Raw genomic sequence first — 19774 nt, forward strand, 5'->3', positions numbered from 1 at the left:
GGAGGACCACTGAACTCTGCAGGTGACAAAATGGAGGACCACTGAACTGCTGACCAAATATGTCCTAGATGATTGAGTACATCGTGTTTAAAATATATATTTATATATTTTTTTAAATGGATGAATGAATAAACAAATATATTAAAACATGATTATACTAATACATACATTAATAAATACATGAATAAATAAGCAACATGCTGTAGGAAAAGGAATGTGTATCCTTCGGGTATTGGTTCAAGTGATCAATGTATCACTATACTGCCACAGGGGAGAAAGACAATATATATATACATAGAATATTAAGTGAGTTTGGTAGAATATATGTTAATTATGTTTATTAATCTATTTACTTAAGTTACTCACATACTTACTTTATAACCAGCTCCATATCATGGCTCATGTCTGACACTTGTTGTCTAGCAGCCTGGGAGCCTTGCAACTTGGCATTCAGCCATTATGGCATTATGACATTCTGACATTCTGGCATTAAAGGAATAGTTCACCCAACAAATGATTTAATTTCTATCAATTACACACCCCATGAAGCCTTGAATTCATGGAGATGTTTTTGTCGCATTCCTAAGCCAATCATTTGATGACCGGCGGAAAGATGCTTATGTCTCCGGTAGGAGACTCAAAGTTGACACTTTGTGTCTCCTACCGGAGCCGCCGCCTGTCATCAAATTATTGGCGTAGGAATGCGACAAAAAGAAAAAAATCTCCATGAATTCAAGTCTCCATGGGGTGTGTAATTGATAGGAAAAAAATCATTTTGGAGGCGAACTATCCCTTTAAGGCATTACAGTATTCGGTTACAGCAAGTTTTCAAAGTCAGAGTGTACTTTAGAATATAGATGTTCATAACATGTATCATTGTATTGACACATGTTGCTTTCTACACACTGTACCCTAATTTTATCATTAAAAGGACCAAATTCAAGGAGATTTGGACCCCCTTCCTTGACTATTACGATAGTTTGCGGGAGCCGCTTGATGAGGAGATCTAAGTGGATGGGGCACTAGGCGAGACAGCAGGGTTCCCCTTTCTTTCCCCCATTCCCTTCCCTCTCTTCCTTTTCTTTTTTCCCTCTCTTTATTATTATTAGTATTATTTTTAAACATTTGTGAATTATACATAAGAGATCATTGTTTCAATAACATATAAATGTATATTTTGTATTTTTATTGTTACAGTTATGTATGTTTATGGCAAAATAAATTGTTGCAAGATTTGTATGTTAAATTTGTATGTATACAAAATAAATCTGTTAAAGATAAAAAACGTAAAAAAATAAATAAAAAAAGTACCAAATCCATTTTAAATTCAAGTTTCAGTTGTTAGTCACTGTACCACTACCCCCCCCCCCCCCCCCCCCCCCCCCACAGTGTTAAAGTCAGTGTGTTGAAACTAACCTTGTCTATCATTTCCTGTCTAACATGCAGACTGCAGTTACACCTAAACCACAGGAAGCAGCTTCTCTGCTGCTCCGACCACACTCCTACAACCTTTACTTATGTTAACGTTAATTTTAATAACAAGATTACAATCTTTAGTTATGTTAACGTTACTTTTAGTAAGGTTTGAACAAACTTAAAAAAAAAAAAAAGAAATAGCAGATCTACAAGCTCACAAAGTGTCGCATTGAAACACTTTGTGAGCTTGTAGATCAGCTATTTTGGACACATCTTGCCAGTTAGTAGTACCTCCTGAGCAGGGTAATGAGAACCATGTGAAAGCCAGTCTTGTATGGAAATAAACCCAGAACCTGTGGTTCCTAAAGCTTTTAGCTCCTGAACCCAAAAGAGACATGTTGATGTCTCCCCGGGACTCAAACTAGTGAAATGTACAGAGACAAGACAAATATTCTTTACATGCACTTTCTCCGGCCTGTGTTGATAGAAATTAAAAAACGTGAACAAATACTTCCAGTTGGAAACAGGAGACTCACTGGATGTGTTTAGGGATCTTAAGAGACTGTTCATGTCTATGTTGAGGAGAGTAATAAAGCAGTATGTTACGCATGAACAATAAGAGGCGTCTCCTGGAACTGGATCTGAAATCGTCCAGCGTCTACCTCTCACCCCAGGATGCAGACCTGGGTACAACATTCCAACATGTGAAGGACAGCATCTTAGCGCGGTGTTTTGATTTCCTAAAAGAACTGCTGGTGCAGTATCTAATGCGCCTATACCTGCATCAATGGAAATGCTGCGAAAACTGCAGTTGTTTTGCCCCAAAACTGTGATGTCCACCATAGACAGGCCAAGAGTTAAAGACTTGCTCACAGAGTTCTTTTCATGTCCTATCGACACATTAGAGTTGCCAGTGGAGAAACGTGGCATCAGCAGGCTCCTCAAGTGATCAATCCGTTGACGCGTTTTGGCTGGAAGTTGAAGCGTTCAAAGACGCAGGAGAAAACCAGTGTTTCAAAGACTTTAGATCAGATTGCTGACTCTGCCCATTGTATAATGCTCATGTTGAGATAGCATTTTCCCAGGTGGCACTGCGAAAGGATGACAAGAAATCGCTCCTAACCAGCCTCATGCATGTACGCTTCCTGAGTAGGCAGGAATAAACTGACGTCCTCTACTTTCAAACCTCCCTGTTGGGGAGATTTGATTCATCCATGTATTAGCCAGCTGACAGTTCTAAGTTTGTTTAAAAAATAATAATAATAATCTTCAACTTAAAAGACATTGATTCTGCATTCTGCATAAAGATAAGATCATTTCTATTTAGCCTTTATTGTACTACTGATTTTATTCATCATAACTCTAATAATTCATCATGGTATTGTGCTATTTTGGGTTGTCTGACTGTATTTTTTCTTTGCACTCTGTGGTAGCCTCTAGATGTTATTTGGTGGAGATATGAAGCTTGGTATGCTTACGCAGTGTTTTCTGTTGCATATGTAATGGTTTTGCGCTTCTACATGGGTTTGGCCGAGTTGGGCTGTTTTTTATTGAATTTGGGCTGGTTTTAAGTTGTGCTTGGGCTGGAAACTTCAGATCTGGCAACCCTGTTAGTTAGCCAGTCTTTTCACAGTGTGTTTGTACACTTCAGACATTCTCCACAATGCATAAGGACTTTTCCACCTCTTTTCCAGCTTTACACACATTTTCCCAATTTCCACAGTAACATCAGGGATCTCCATATATATGGGCATAAAAGGGACAAGGAAAGACAGATAAAGAGATATATATCTCTACACATTGGAACAAAATATTTAGAGATGGGGGGGTCCGCAGCCAAATACGTATCATTTTGGGAGGTCCTTGACATGAAAAGGTTTTAGAACCACTGATATGTTGTCCCAGGGACCCCCAGAAGTAAAGATTTTAGTTACAAATGTTCGCTTTAAAAAAACATAGCAGATATACAAGCTCGCTATGAGCTTGTAGATCGGCTATTTTCAAATGGCCGAAATGTATGTATAAAGTGGTTATGTACTAATATTCAAAATGTACAAAGTAACACATCTACAAATAATTGTAGTGGAGTAGAGGTAAAAATATTGGAAATTGGAAATACTCAAGTAAAGTGCAAATACCTGTACTTAAGTAAATGTAATACTTAGTTCCTTTCCACCACTGGATATAACCACTGAATGCATAACAAACACATTGACACACAATCATGTATTAATGGAGTGGATAGGATACATACCATATGCACACAAAGTGCCCTGATCAGCAAGGGAGGCCCCTGGTTCGATTCCCAGCCGGACAGACCATTTAATGTGTCATCACACAACTCTCTACATATTTCCTATCTCTGCAAACAGTCAAAATAAAGGCTTAAAATGCTCAAAACAAGATCATGTGTTAATGTGATACTAACTCAAGGTCACAGCACAGCTTTATTTTTACTTTCACATCTATAGTCTGAATGCATTAATACTAAATAACAAAATGTATTTATTACATCTATAGTCTGAATGCATTAATACTAAATAACAAAATGTATTTATTACATCTATAGTCTGAATGCATTAACACTAAATGACATAATGTATTTATTACATCTATAGTCTGAATGCATTAATACTAAATAACATAATGTATTTATTATCAAATGAATGTCAAATAAATGACATGTTCAGTTCTATGGTACTTTCTGCCCGACACAACCTAATATCACCACTAGGTGTCAGTGGTGTACAACACATGGAGTCAACCAATGGTCATGATGGGTTTTGACAATAATTGTACAAGTGATTGTGTTTGTTCTTTCTTTAGAAATAATGTATCTTTGTGCTACAGTAAATGTACAATTTAAAAAAAATCAACCAATCAATAATAATGATAAATCCATCATGAAACTATGTAAAGTATCAAAGCATTGTGTTTGATTCATAAATACCAAACAACAGTTAGTCAATAGCAAAGTTTTGGTTTAATGCATTTCTTTGGGTTCTAATACATGTTTTCACTTTAATCTGCTAGTGATTGGTTTAATCGCTGATAGCATTTACAGCCCATGTTATAAAATAATAATATGTGCAGTCATGGAACCGTAAGGTCATTAAGGTCAAGGTTGTCTTTAAATGGCATAACATTATAAACAAAAAAGAAAGACAACTAAAAACAACTATGATAGCTCACAATGGTAGAACATGTTCTCTGTTTAGCATATTAGAGCTATAAAAGGTTGATTACCATAGCGGGTGGGTGCTCTGAAACCTGTAATCACTCTCACTGTCATTTAGAATAAAAAACCTTTAGTTCTACGTCTAACATGTATAAAATCTGTTCTGTTGTCTTTCCAGCATCACACCTGAACCAAACAATATACAGGCTCTATGCAAAGCAGACATGTTGGAAAGAAACTGGGCCTCTTCCTTACTTCCATCACAGGTGTTACCAATGATACTAATGAAGGCTCTGTTCCATTCTGGTCAAACAGAGGCCCCCTTTACACAACAACGGTCTCTATAGAAAGCGGATAAATAAAATATGAGATGTGCCGTCCGTTTAGACGGGAACAGCGTTTTTGGGGCTTGAATCCGCAACAAAGTCAAACCACCTTCCAGGGTGGAAATCTTTGAAAACGAGCAGCCTCGCGTCTCCATCTAACGTGCAATACAGGGGAATCGGCAAAACCTGCCATGTTATGTTTTACGTAGGCTCTGGTGCAGAGCCGTAGAACCACTGTTGCTAGATTCGGTGAGAGAAATAAGCAGCCAGTTCTATGAAAACAAGCCCAAAAGAAGCGATTAGGCTACATGAGCACTTTAAACCTACAGTATACCAGTAGATAGGCTATTTGAAAATAGCCGATCTACAAGCTCACAACGCGTCACATCTGTGACGCGTTGTGAGCTTGTAGATCGGCTATTTTCAAAAAGATCTTGAAAAATAAAAGTGAAATATTAGGAATATATATATAAATTCAGATGGGGGCTCTGCGGAGAAATACAATAATTTGACCTGCACATATTATGAGGACTGTTTAAAATTTAAACATTTACTACACTTTAAAAACAAGCCCAAAAAAATGCAACCCGCAACTATATTTACAAGCAACTTTGCAGGAAAAACAAGCCCAAAGTCGCTTATAATAAGCGGACATGGCAACCCTACAGTACGTTGAACCATGCTGCACTGGTGTATGTAAATAAACAAATGTGATAGGAAGTAGATCGGAAGTTGTTCTACGCATGCGTGACTGGTGTATGTGGCAGCGCGTCACACCGCCACCTAGCCACCTGGCATGCACACTACAGCGTTTTCAATCAAAGTTGCGTCTCTGTGCAAATGCAAAATAAAGACTGAGAACTAGTGATGCGCGGGTTGACCTGTGACCCGCGGGTCCCGCGGGTCAACCCGCGGCGCGGGCGGACCGTCAAGATTTCAGAGGCAATTATGCGGGTTGCGGGTGTTGCGGGTCATCAACACCACTCTCACACGCAAAAAAAAAATTACATTTAAGCCTATTATTAATATTAATATTTGGATAAAACTACCATTAAAACCCATCATAATTATGTAACGTTTTTATCATGATCTGACAATGTCAGTGTGGGTTCATTCCCGACAGCCTGGTGCTGCTGTGTCTCACAGCGCTGCAGTTATCCCATAGATCAGCCTATTCTTCGTACCATGGTGTTGCGCGTTGAAAATATCAGACCTACAAGCTCACAGCACTTCGCAACGCGCAGCGTTGTGAGCTTGTATGTCCGCTATTTTCGATACGCAACAACACCGCCATACGGCGAAACACAAATGAAGCTTTACACAGCTGCATCTCCTCCTAATCAGTGCTGCGTACGGGTGGTTTGCTCGGGTGTAATGATAAGCAGAACTGGGGTCCCGAAGTGATAGAATATGAACCAAGCCGGACCCACTTAACGATAATAAAACCCGTCAAAACCAGAACTCGTATGGGTCGTGGATATTATACAAGCAAGCACAGTGACTGTCTGTCTGCAATGGATAAAGTGTTATGGTGAAAGTTGGTGACACACACATTACAGGCAACTAAGGCAAGTAATCAACCTCCCTTGCGCCATCATTCATGTATAACATTAACAAAACTAAACACAAGCTGTAGGTTTTGCATATTAAGGTTGCTAGATGTAAAGGCCAAAACATATATTAATTTGTTTATAGGCTCTACTGATGCGATGTAGGCAACGGTGTCGCGCAGCAGTTCACTCACACTCACTCATGAATGATTATCTTTTTTTTTTCATCGCGGGTCGCGGGGCGGGTCGAGTCGTTGATTTATACATTGAGGCGGGTCGCGGGTTGAGGCGGGTTTGGTTCCGTGGCGGGGCGGGGCGGGGCGGGTCACCAAAAAACCCGACCCGCGCATCACTACTGAGAACGCAACGGCACTTTGTCGTTTTCTGTTCTGATCGTTGCCGTGTAAGTGTGGCTAGAGTCAGGGTGTTGATATCATGTTGACTCACTGGAAACACTCTGCTACACCAGTGGGTCTCAAAGTGTGGTCCAGGGACCCTCATGGTTCCTTGAAGGGGTTCCAAATGGACCCTTACGGGTGTGTAACTCTGAGAGTGTACAAATGTCCTTGAAATGAAAACATTTGAGAACCTCTGTGCTACACTAAATGGAACAGTGCAATTGGGCAAGTCCTGTGAAGGTAAGGAAGGAAGGTAAGGAAGAGGCCCAATTTCTTTCCAATATGGCTGCTGTGCATAGAGCCTGTTGTGTGTGTAATTATGTCGCCTGCTGTGGTGACAACCTTCCAGGAAAAGTCAAAGCTTACCGAAACGCAATTCCGGCGAAACATGGCCTTCACTATAACAGTTATAAGTGAAAAGGTGTGACATCATTTACTCCCATTTGAATTATTACATTACATCCTTGATAAGGTTTAACACAGTTTTCACATTTCATTAGAGTTCTGTTAAACTAAAATAAAACATGATGCCAGACATTCATTTATGCTTGTTAAGGGATAGTTAACTTTCAAACATGTTTGGGGTAATTTTATCGTCTACTCAGGCTTTTGTGTTTCACCCCAAACAGTTTTTAAGTTGCTTGATTCAGTATTTAGATATTTGATATTCATTTTATCAGACACGCCCCCTTCCTATACAAAACCCAATGAAAAAAGTAATTGAAAAAACACAGCCCCCTCACGCATTAGAAGGACAATATCAGTCACAGGTGTTTTTAATGAATCCATCATGGTTAAAAAACTAGACCACCAGATGAATGATGTTTTTGACCGATATTAACTGACATTTGATCTCTATTCAATAATGTGATCTACAAGCTCGTTATGAGCTTGTAGATCGTCTATTTTTGAAAAGATGCCAGTTTGACAGTGGTAAAAAATCGCGCCATTATTGGCATAATATGTCAAATAATGTCCGATATTTCACATGCGATACATCCACACATGTTTGTTTGGATGTATTTGCGTTGTATTGTGTGTGTGTGTATTGTATTTTTTGTACATTTAAGTTAAGGACCCCCTCGAAAACGAGATGATGCATCTCAAGGGGGTTTTATCCTTCTAATAAAGGTACTATATCGGTCGGGCTCTAGCCCAAGACGCGTAGCCTACAACAACCAATAGAGCAGACGTTGTTCTATACGATCAGATCTTTATCCTGCGTCTGGTCTTTTACTTCTTGCTGCGGTAGTTAGCGGTCACCACCAGGTATCCCTCTCTGGTGAGGTCTTTAATGTTGGGGGTCTTTTACTTCTTGCTGTGGTATTTAGCGGTCACCACCAGGTAGCCCTCTCTGGTGCGCTCTTTGATGTTGGGGGTCTTTTACTTCTTGCTGCGGTAGTTAGCGGTCACCACCAGGTAGCCCTCTCTGGTCAGGTCTTTAATGTTGGGGGTCTTGCCACCAGAGGTCTTCCCCTCCACCCTGGAGATCTGGAGCATGCGACACGGGTCGTGTTTCAGCAGGTAGCTCTCGAACGTCTCCCAGCCTCCGCCCACGCGCACCATCACGTGTTTGTTGTGCAACATCTGAATGGAAGACATGAATGAAGAGATGTGCACTGATATCAACACAACACAAATTATTACAACTTATCATTTACAGTTTAGGCATTTTATCAGACACTCTTTCCCAGAGCAAACAACAAAGTGTCAGATCAGAGTAAATGACATGACATAGTCTACTTCATGCTGTGATATGCTTATGTAGTTGGGCCTCCCAGCCACTAGGTGAGGATATATTGACTTACATAAGAACTCAACCAAGTATACCACTATTCATTTAGAGGAAGACCCAGGCAGGTCAGAACCGGTCAGCGTCCTTAGAATGGCTTTTTAAACTTCTTATTTTTTGCTACATTATGCCCTGGGACATTACATGCTTTGTAATCAGATCCTTGGCTCGTGCGGAGTGTGGATTTAGCCGAAGGACTTCCTTTTCATCAAAAGTCTAAGAGTCTTGGAGCGTTGGCCAGAGTGTTGTAGGGAGGGGGGGGGAGACATGTTGTGTTAGCTGATCTAAAGAGAGAGAGAGAGAGCAGGAAGGGAAGGAGGTGTAGAGGTGGATCATGTCCTGGAGGTATTAAGGAGTAACACTGCCATGCCCTTGGTTGGCTGTAGGTCATCATCACCGTATTGAACTGGATGCAGGAAACAAATGAGCCAGTAAATGGAACACAGAGGGGCCCGCTGCCTCTCTGACCTCATCCAATGCCACGCCCCCCTCCCACTCCCTCAGGTCGGGTGATGATGCCACCCTCCTGGACACACCCCCCGAGACAAATTTATTTTATTTTATTTTATCTTTGTTTGCTTCATTGTTAAATTGGTTGTAACTGTAACTGTATTCTTGCTCTGTAAAGCACTTTGCGCTGCATTTCATGCCATGACAAATAAAGTTTATTATTATTATTATTATTAAATAAGCAAACCTGGGGTGACAGGGCCTTCTCGGTGGCCCCGCCCCCTCACTGTGGAACTCACTCCCAGCTCACATCAGAGCTGATTAATTGATTGAATACTTTATTACCAATTGTATCCAATCAGGATAGAGAACTCAGTCAGGATACAGATTAAACAAGTGAAATTGGATTGCTATCACAATATAGTTCTTTAACATTTCAACAAAAAAACTTTTAGTTTTAACCAAAAAATATCACTTACCCTACCTTTAAGTAAAAGTATCAATACCGCAATGTAGAACTCTGTTTCAAGAAAGTCCGGTATAAAAAATGTGCTTGAGTAAAAGTGCAGAAGTATTGGCAATAGTTTGCAAAAAGAAAAAAGCACAGGAAAGTACAGTTCAATACAAGGTCTGCATAGCATAGCCACCCCCGCTCTTAGCCCAAAAATAGCTGATGTCTGAGCTTGTAGCTCTTTTGTTGCTCATTTACATGTTGCTTTCATCCACTTTCAACCTGATGTGTGTTGGGTATGAAGCTGTGAGGCCTGCAGCAGCATACAGTAATATGAGACATTCATAAAGCCTCTTAGAAGAATCAATCTAGAGGCCAGTGGCAGGGCAGGCCGTCCAATCAGCCGGCCCGGAGCCCCAGGCTGTGTGACTGAGGAACATAATGGCTCTGTGTGTCAGGGGGAGCTTTCAATCATGAGAGAGAGAGAGAGGGCCCTGCGGCGCTGCTCCGCCAGAGGACCCACTCTGTGTACAGCACCCAGGAGGAGAACACTATAGGGCCTGGGGCTGCAGCTCCGCGATAGGACCCACTGTGTGTACAGCACCCAGGAGGAGGGCCAATGTTTCTCCCGGACAGTCTGGTGTCTGAGTGTTTAAGTAGTAATACCATAGCTCTGGTTCAGAGCGTTAGTGAGTTCCCTCTAACGCTCTGGAAGACCCCTCGCTCTGCGCATGTACAAGGAATTCCACTGCCCTGCCAGCGCTCAACTATAGTGAAAATAAACTAAACCATTTCACTACTCACCGAAGCAAAGGCTGTTTTGTGTTGTTGAAAGTCTATTCTCCAACTGCGCACGCCTAAACGCACCCCACCTACTCTGTAAAATACACTTTTTGGGCAGAAAATAAAATATGTCAGCGAGACGGACATTATTTGTATTTACTCCACAGTGCCCTCTACATTTTGGTTAATGGTACGTTCAAATCCTCCAGATCTGTAGAGGGCACTGTGGAGTAAATACAAATAATGTCCGTCTCGCTGACATATTTTATTTTCTGCCCAAAAAGTGTATTTTACAGAGTAGGTGGGGTGCGTTTAGGCGTGCGCAGTTGGAGAATAGACTTTCAACAACACAAAACAGCCTTTGCTTCGGTGAGTAGTGAAATGGTTTAGTTTATTTTCACTATAGTTGAGCGCTGGCAGGGCAGTGGAATTCCTTGTACATGCGCAGAGCGAGGGGTCTTCCAGAGCGTTAGAGCGAACTCACTAACGCTCTGAACCAGAGCTAGTAATACCACAAAGCACAGCAAACACTCTTGTTACAAGTAAAAGGTCCAAAAGTCATCAATTTGATATACTTAAGGGTAGGGTAAGTGATATTTTTGGGTTAAAACAAAAAGTATTTTGTTAAAAGCTTAAAGCACTATATTCTGATAGTAATCATTGCTATGGAGTGTTTGTTCAGTAACAGGAGTCTCCCCGTCTCTCCAGCTCTTTGATAAACAGAAAATACATTTTCCGGTAGGTGTCAAAATCTCAGCCAATCAGGAGAAAGTACTCATTCTTAAGCTTAATTTTTATAGTGTTCCAGTTCCAATTTTGCCTGCTCATTTCTTTGTGTCATCACTTCCAATTTCACTTGTTTAATCTATATCCTGATTGAGTTCTCTATCCTGATTGGATAAAATTGGAAATAGAACTGAAACTGAAACGAAAATGCATTTTCTGTTTTATAAAGAGCTGGAGAGACAAGGAGACTCCTTTTACTGAACAAACACTCTATAGCAATGAATACTATCAGAATATAGAGCTATTTAACACTTATTTTAACCAAAGAAAATCACTTACCCTACCTTTAACACATTGAGTGCCAAGCACGAGAATTCTTGAATTCCTAGGTCCCTGTAAAATGGAGTGAAAAAAAAAACGTCTCTTCCGTCCTCTCCAATGATAGGATTGAGAAAAAGCTCCATATCTCCATAATCTTTTTACCGTGGTGAAAACAAGCCATTTTCGACAGGCGATCACTCTGCAATGGCGGATCGCGTTAGAAATGTTTGGTAATAATACATCTAAATTTCTAAAGTAATTAGTAACAAAAGCTGTCAAAAAAATTGTAGTGGAGTAAAAAACTAAGTACAATATTTACCAGTGAGATGTAGTACAGAAGTTTAAAGTGAAATAAATGGAATTAATCAAGCAAAGTAAATGCACCTCAAAAATGTACTTAGGGAAGCCAGGAGGGGAGGGAGAGAATTGTCACTGTGTGTTTTCCTAGCCTGTCAGTAGATGGTGTTGGGCGGGAGGAGTAGGACGAAGGCTCCTCTCGGTGGGGGCTCCTCACTGACAGGTGAGTCAGTAGGATACGGCAGCAGTGACAACACAGAAATGTGTGTGGAGAGGAATAATGAATTGGCATAACGACTAAATTGGGGAGAATAGGGGGTAAAAAAGGCAAAGTACGGTGGCCTATACTTGAGTAAATGTACTTAGTTACTTTGCACCCCTGGGTGTCAGTGTGGCCCCTCCCCCCCCTATCAGCCACTACAATAAGGTCCTTGATGGAAGGAGCTGAGAAGGTCAGTGTGTCTGTGAGGATGGAATATGATTCCCCTGTCTGTCCTCAGCCTGACATCAGCCTGAAAAAACGACATGAAAATGAACCCCTTAATACCTGAGGCTTCGATTATAACAATGTCTTTTCTAAATCCTAACAGTTTTCTGAAAACCGTATGTTGCTACAACTCAAATGACCATTCAATCCGGGAATGCATGTGTGTCATTTTAAGATCTCTTTGGCTATTCAAAAATAGCAGATCTACAAGCTCATAGCGCGGCACCGAGAGCCGCGCTATGAGCTTGTAGATCTGTTATTTTTGAAAAATCCTGATTTTCTTTTTGTTTTTTAAAGCGAGCATTCTTAACTCAAATCTTTGCTTCTGGGGGATTCTACAAATGTCTTCTAAATCAGTTTTTTGAAAAAACGTATGTTGCTATAATATCAGTGGTTCCCATTTCAAAATATGTTGTTCCAGGGACCTCCAGAAGCAAAGATTTGAGTTACATACATATATTCAAAGATTTTCACAAATGTTCACGATTTTTCAAAAATAGCAGATCTACAAGATCACTGAGTGCTGTGCTATGAGCTTGTAGATCTGCTATTTTTGAATAGCCAAAGTATAAAATAATGGTTGAAGTGGTTACACAGATGCGTTCCCGGTCTTAATGGACAGTGGCTCCCAACCTGTGGGCCGGGGCCCACTGCTGGGCAGTGAGGGTATTACAAGTGGGCCCCCAAATAAGGGCATTCATTCATTTAAAAACACAACAAAAAGATTAAAGGTGGAGATACACGGTTTCTGTCCATCAGTCAGCGACCACATTCCTCACTACTTGTCCTTGGTTGCCCGGCAACACACACACACCACTAACACACACACACACACACACACACACACTCACACCACTAGCACACACACACACACACACACACACACACACACACACACACACACACACACACACACACACACACACACACACACACACACACACACACACACACACACACACACACACACACACACACACACACACACTCACACTCACACCACTAGCACACACACACACACACACACACACACACACACACACACACACACACACACACACACACACACACACGAGACCTATTTAATGTTGAAATAAGTAATAACTGAAAATACAATCTCTCTAAGATCTACAAGCTCACAACACGTGTTGTGAGCTTGACCGCCTATTTTTTTGCGTATATGCTTCCATTTGAAGACAAGCTGTCTTCTATGGAAACAAAATGACTGAACTGAAATCAGTCTTAAAGAAATAGTTCACCCAAAAAATGGCTTATTTTCTTTAAATTGCACACCCCATGAATCCTTGAATTCATGGATTTCTTTTTGTTTTTGTCACATTCCTATAAGCCAATAATTTGATGACCGTGTGCATTTCCGGTAGGAGACACAAAGACACTACTTTGTGTCTCCTACCGGATACATTAGCCGGTCATCAAATTATTGGCTCAGGAATGCGACAACAAAATTATAATAATCCATGAATTCAAGGATTCATGAGGTGTGCAATTTATAGAAAATAAGTCATTCTTTGGGTTGAACTACTCCTTTAACGACTGAGAACTTTAATCCAAGGGGTGTAAGTTAGAATGTTTGGTATTTTATCACATAGTCACAAACAATAGTTCACTCAATAAAGCTTCAATCCCCCCCCAAAAATATGAACAAAATGGATGGGTGTAATACAGAGGCCTGACAGCAGAGGGCATAGAAGAGGCTGGTGTGCACTTTTAAACACCATGTAGATTCACAGCCCTGAAGGTGTGAAAGCTGCTTGAAGGTTGCCTAGCAACCAGGAACCTGGGGACAGCGATGCAATCTCTCTATCTTTTATTCAACATGAAGTAGAGCAGTGGTTCTCAAAAGTGTCCAGCTAAATGTGTTACCGTGGCTATTTAAAAAATAGCAGATATACAAGCTCACTTCGTGCTGCGCTGTGAGCTTGTATATTTGCAATTTTTAAAAAATCTTTGAAAAATATCTAAAATGTTTGGACATTTTTGGAATAATTTAGATTTTTTTTTCATCATAAATCTTCTCTTTCTGGGGGTCCATGGCACAAAACCTTTTCAGATGGGGGTCCGCGGCCGAATATATATAATTTTACCAGAGACCATCTAATCTGGAACCGCCCCAAGGATCACTGGGACCCCACTTTGAGAACCACTGACTTAGATGACCGGGGTCCCTCGGTCGACTAAGTACAACAGTGGAAATAGTCGATCTACATGCTCACAATGTGTCACATTGTAACACATTGTGAGTTTGTAGATCTGTCCACGACACCGTTGTTGAATGAATCAGGGCTTGAGTGGTTAGTCAATTATAAATAATCAACTAAAAAAATAAAATTCGCTTTATTTTTTGTTTTCGATATTCGATAATCTTAGATCACGTCATATAAGAACTGTGTTCCAAACATAAACGAACCACCCCAGCCTTTCTGTCAGGGGGGTGGCTCTGCATCCTTTATGATATTCATTCATATTTGATAAGAGACAGTTTCTGGCAAAAATTGAATACATTCTGCCTTAAAAGTCTTAAGAACTACACTTCCGGGTCTGAAACCACTGTCCCTACACCAGCCGCCTTCATGGGAAATGTAGTCTTTGGGTCTTTTGACTCGTTTCTAGCGTTTATTGTGTTACTCTTTGGGTAAATGTGTACATTTCCACCTTCAGTCGATGCTTCATATCCATATGAGTAACATCACCGGGGTGGTGTGTTTATCTTTGGAACACAGTTCTTATTTGAGGTGGCGGCAGTGGCTCAGGGGTAGAGTGGCCGGGTAGAGTGAACTGGAAGCCGCAAGGTTCCCAGTTCAATCCCGGGCTCCCCCAGAGTTAGTGTCGAAGTGTGCTTGAGCAAGACACTGAACCCCTAATTGCTCCCGATGAGCAGGTTGGTGCCTTGCATGGTTTCCTCTGCCATCGGTGTGTGAATGGGTGAGTGTAATGCACAATCTATGTAAAGCGCTTTGGATAAAAGCGCTATATAAATGCACCATTTACCATTTGTCGAAGATTCCCCTATGGAGAAATCAACACTAAAAATAAAGCCACAACACAGAAGGACAGCGCCCTCTAGTGGCAGTGACGTCAGGACTTCGTTGCTCTATAGTTCCTAGTTATAATACATTCAGCATGATGCTGAGTCATGTCTTTATGGCGGGGCAGTGAGCGAGGAAAGAATTTACCTTGTTCATCAAAGCTAACAGAAATGTGCTCCACTCATACGTTGGCTGCAGACGGACATTGTTGGAATAGCATTTACAGTAAATGAAACCCTTCACAGCGTCTCCACAGACAAAGCAGGCTCTTTCATCTCCTCAGACACAGAGAGCTGATCAGCAGCCAGTCAGCCTCATGCAGCTGAATGAGGCTCTCTGTGTGGAGGAGCCACAGATGAGAGAAACCCTATTGTTGTTGTTGCAACCGATTCAATGTGAAAAGCCAATGAGCAACAAGAGTGGGTAGAAGTGGGTCAGAAAAAAACCTGCAGATTCATCACATTTCATCCTCTGAAGTAGCAATACCTCAATATAACAATACTCTTTTACAAGTAAAAGGCCGGTGTTCAAAAATGTTACTTGGGTAAAAGTACAAAAGTATTGGCATCAAAATACTTCAAGTACCAAGTACCAAGTAAAAGTACAAAAATGTTTGAAAATTGCCTATGTATAAACTCTTCAGACTCCACCTCAGCCCGTAGCATTTCACCTGGCCTTGACGACCTTGCAGTCTTATGCAACGGTTAAAATGTGATTTAGATAGCATGTTATTTAGACTGATGCCAGGTTCATTTGTAGATCTGGCATCCTACAGTTTTTATAATTGCAATGTACAGATAAAACAAAAAGGAAATGATAGTGTTTAGACTGATGATAGTGTATTGGTTTACCTGTGATCCTAGTTTACTGAGACACTACACTGTCTCTGTATTCTATGATCCTATAGTTTACTGAGACACTACACTGTCTCTGTATTCTATGATTCTATGATCCTATAGTTTACTGAGACACTACACTGTCTCTCTGTATTCTATGATCCTATAGTTTACTGAGACACTACACTGTCTCTCTGTATTCTATGATCCTATAGTTTACTGAGACACACCGTCTCTCTGCATGCTATGTATGTGTTTATCTTGCTTACTGTAAGTCGCTCTGGATAAAGAGTGTCCGATAAATGCATAAAGTGTAAATTATACATCGTCAAATGTACTGAAGATGTTCTAATGACGCTGTTCTACTGACCCTGATGAAGAGCATCTTCTCTCCGACCCGATATCGTCCTTGTGAATGTCTCTCCACACAGAACCTGGTAGGACATCTGCATGGAGGGTCTTCAGTGATGTGTCTCACCTGAAACCAACAGATACATAGATTCATCTTATAATAAACATGATACATACATACATGCATCTCACCTGAAACCAACACATAGATCCATCTTATAAACATATGATGTTATGATATACATTGACAAGGCCACAGTCAAGCTTGAATTATACTTAGTATAAAGTATAAATTACCACTGTCGCTGTATGATACATTGTGAGCTTGTAGATACGGTATTTATGATACATTGTGAGCTTGTAGATCTGGTAATTTTCAACTGAGTATAAAGCAAACATCAGTGTGTCTGACTATATCTTTGCCTACAACTCGCGCAAAAAATGAATGCCCCAATATCCTGCACTGAGTGCCGTGCTATGAGCTTGTATATCTGCTATTTTTTAATAGCCAAAGAAAATTTAAAATGACACACAGATGTGTTTCCGGTCTTATTGAATTCCCTATAAAATCTGTGTTAAAAAAAATAATCCTTAATTATAATATTTCATGCTTGCCGGGAATGAATGAAATGAGATGGAGCCATGACGCTAAAGACGCATAGTGAGCTTGTAGATCGGCTATTTTCAAATAAAATCTTGCGGGGAAATTATAATAAGCAGATCTGGCATAGTGCGGCACCGAGTGCCGTGCTATGAGCTTGTAGATCTGCTATTTTAGAGAAATCGTGAAAATGTTGGCCAATCTTTGAATACATATATATTTATTTTCAAGCACATTTTTTTTTACTCAAATCTTGGCTTCTGGGGGTCCTTGGAACAACATCTTTTGAGCTGGGGGTCCGCGGCCAAATATATATCATTTTGTGGTCCTTGACATGAATACCACTGATATTAAAGCAACAACAAGTTTTTTCTGAGGATTTTTGTTAGGATTTATAAGAGAATTGTAGAATCGAAAGCAAAGATTTGAGTTAAAATGTTTGCTTTAAAAATATATACATTCAAAGATTTGCAACAATTTCCCATGATTTAAAAAAAAATAAAATCACACCCTGTGTGAAGAGAGTGGTGCCTTTGATGAGCCCCGTATTGATGTTGTCATCAATGTTTGTTTATTGGACATACATACATACGGACACACGGACAAAGTCAGATATAGGAGTGGCACCACTCAAAAATAGCAGATCTACAAGCTCATATCGCGGCACCGAGTGCCGCGCTGTTTCTTAGCCATTTTAAAGAAATCTTAAAATGACACAGATGCGTTCCCGGTCTTAAAGGGTTAATAAAATAATAATAATGTGTCATGTGACTCACGGCGTCATCCAGCACGTTGCCGCTGATCTTCTTGTTACATTTGGATGGAGAAGGAGATGAGGATGAGGAGGGTGATGATGATGGTGGAGGTGGAGGTGTAGAGACGGGGGAGGAGGATGATGAAGGTGGAGTAGGGGACAGGACAGGAAGTGGAGCTTTCTCTTCTTCCTGTTCGATCTCTTTCTCCAGTTTGATCAACCCTGGAGGCTCAACTTTGTACCTGGAGACAGTAGAGAGGTTTATGTATTTGTCTATGAAATGAATACCAAGGACCGCAACGGAAACAAGTCCGCAAGGACTTTTTTGGACGGACCTTTTAGACAAAAGTATCATTAATGTAATTGTGATGTATTACATTCTTTTTGCCTAATAAACACTTGAATCAATCAATCAATCAATCAATCAATCAATCAGTTAAATACAAGTGATTCATTGTATTCATACAATAGTAGAGTCTGACCGATATGTCAGCCACTATTTGACTTTCTTTCAGTGACATTCAGATGGGGATCAGATTTTTGAAAGGTAGAGTAAGAGATATTCTTTGCTTGAAACAAATAGTTTTTGTGTTAAAAGGTTAAAGCTCTATATTGTGATATTCTGCTCATTTCTTTGAGTCCAAAGAAAATGGACACAAATTTCCAATTAAATTGGTATCATGACCTGAAAATGCATTTTCTCAAGATGTATAGAAAGGAAGAATGTATATAAAATGTATGTAATAAACATATGTCTTACTGAGATGCTATCCTCCCCAGCTGTAACAGAATGTAATATAAATATATGTAATAAACAGATTACTTACTGAGATGCTATCCTGCCCAGCTGTAACAGACACAGACACACCTCTCTGGGCTGTTTGTGAAGAACTGCAGGGAGAGACAAGAGAGGAGGATCAGATATTATAATGTTCCACATGACAGCTTCTACATGTCAATGTTTCTGACAGATGGACCATCAAAGACCACCACACACACACCAACACACACCACTACACAGACACACCACTGCAGCACAGAATGAAGTGGGAATGAAACACACAATAGAACATTATTCCATTCAAATTGGGAACGCATCTGTGAGTCATTTTAAGATTTCTTCGGCTATTCAAAAATAGCAGATCTACAAGTTCATAGCTTGTAGATCTGCTATTTTGGGAAAGATCGTGAAAGAGTTTTTTTTAAAGCAAACAGTTTTAACTCAAATCTTTGCTTCTGGGGCGTCCCTGGAACAAAAGCTTTTGAGATGGAGGTCCGCAGCCAATTACATATCTATACATTTTTTCTAAATCCTAACAGTATGTTTCTATATCAGTGGTGCTCCAACTTTTTCCATGTTAAGGACCCCCAACATGATATGTTTGGCCGCGGACCAAATACAGACATATATATATAAGAAAAAGAGGTTGCGCATCAACAATGGGTTTTCTCAGTGGAGTGCTAGACCCAAAGTCAGTATATAAAAAAAAGGAATTAAAAAAAATCCAAAAAGGTAGCACATCCAAAAATGTCAATTAAATTTCGGCTATGAGCCTTCCTCAGAGCATGCTCTGAGGAAGGCTCATAGCCGAAACGCGTAAGCGTTCACTTTATTGGTGTGCCAATAAAAAAGTGGAAATGTGAGTAATTTGTCCTCCATTTAATTGACATTTTTGGATGTGCTACCTTTTTGGATTTTTTTTAATTCCTTTTTTTGACAGACATATATATATATATCTGCTATTTTTGAATAGCCAAATAAATCTTAAAATTACACAGATGCGTTCCCAGTCTTAATGGATTAAAGGAGCAGTTCACCCATTTTCAACCTTATCTTATCTTCATATAATTGCTCCTCACTAATGCTCATTATAATATGATGACACCATGTCTGTCTCCACACTTTGTGTCTCAGAGGAGGGCTGTGGACAGTTCAGAAACCTGTCTACCAATGACATCATCATTTAGTCCTTTTATAAAAAATATATATGAATGCAAGAATGAATGGTT

The 19774-nt window shown here is 40.2% G+C and overlaps 1 protein-coding gene and 1 long non-coding RNA gene across 3 annotated transcripts in view; both read right to left on the bottom strand.

Moving 5' to 3' along the window:
• Positions 1-4380: 4380 nt before the first annotated feature.
• On the bottom strand, positions 4381-5195 carry LOC311047169. The gene is made up of 2 exons (XR_014600941.1): positions 4928-5195; positions 4381-4885 (listed from the first exon to the last, which is right to left on the bottom strand). It is a non-coding gene; the product is annotated as an uncharacterized lncRNA (long non-coding RNA).
• Positions 5196-6728: 1533 nt separating this feature from the next.
• gas2a (growth arrest-specific 2a) overlaps positions 6729-19774 on the bottom strand; it is a 41804-nt gene continuing 28758 nt past the window's right edge. For both annotated transcript variants that reach the window (XM_084059285.1, XM_084059284.1), the window contains exons 5-8: positions 18592-18655; positions 17787-18006; positions 16429-16536; positions 6729-8455 (exon numbers count right to left, since the gene is read on the bottom strand). In XM_084059285.1, the coding sequence (XP_083915411.1) occupies positions 8252-8455; positions 16429-16536; positions 17787-18006; positions 18592-18655 (596 nt within the window). In that variant the 3' untranslated portion in view covers positions 6729-8251. The remainder of the gene's footprint in view (positions 8456-16428; positions 16537-17786; positions 18007-18591; positions 18656-19774) is intronic.

The sequence above is a fragment of the Gymnoscopelus microlampas genome, assembly GCF_963454915.1.
Source record: "Gymnoscopelus microlampas genome assembly, chromosome: 6".
Taxonomy (NCBI): Eukaryota; Metazoa; Chordata; class Actinopteri; order Myctophiformes; family Myctophidae; genus Gymnoscopelus; species Gymnoscopelus microlampas.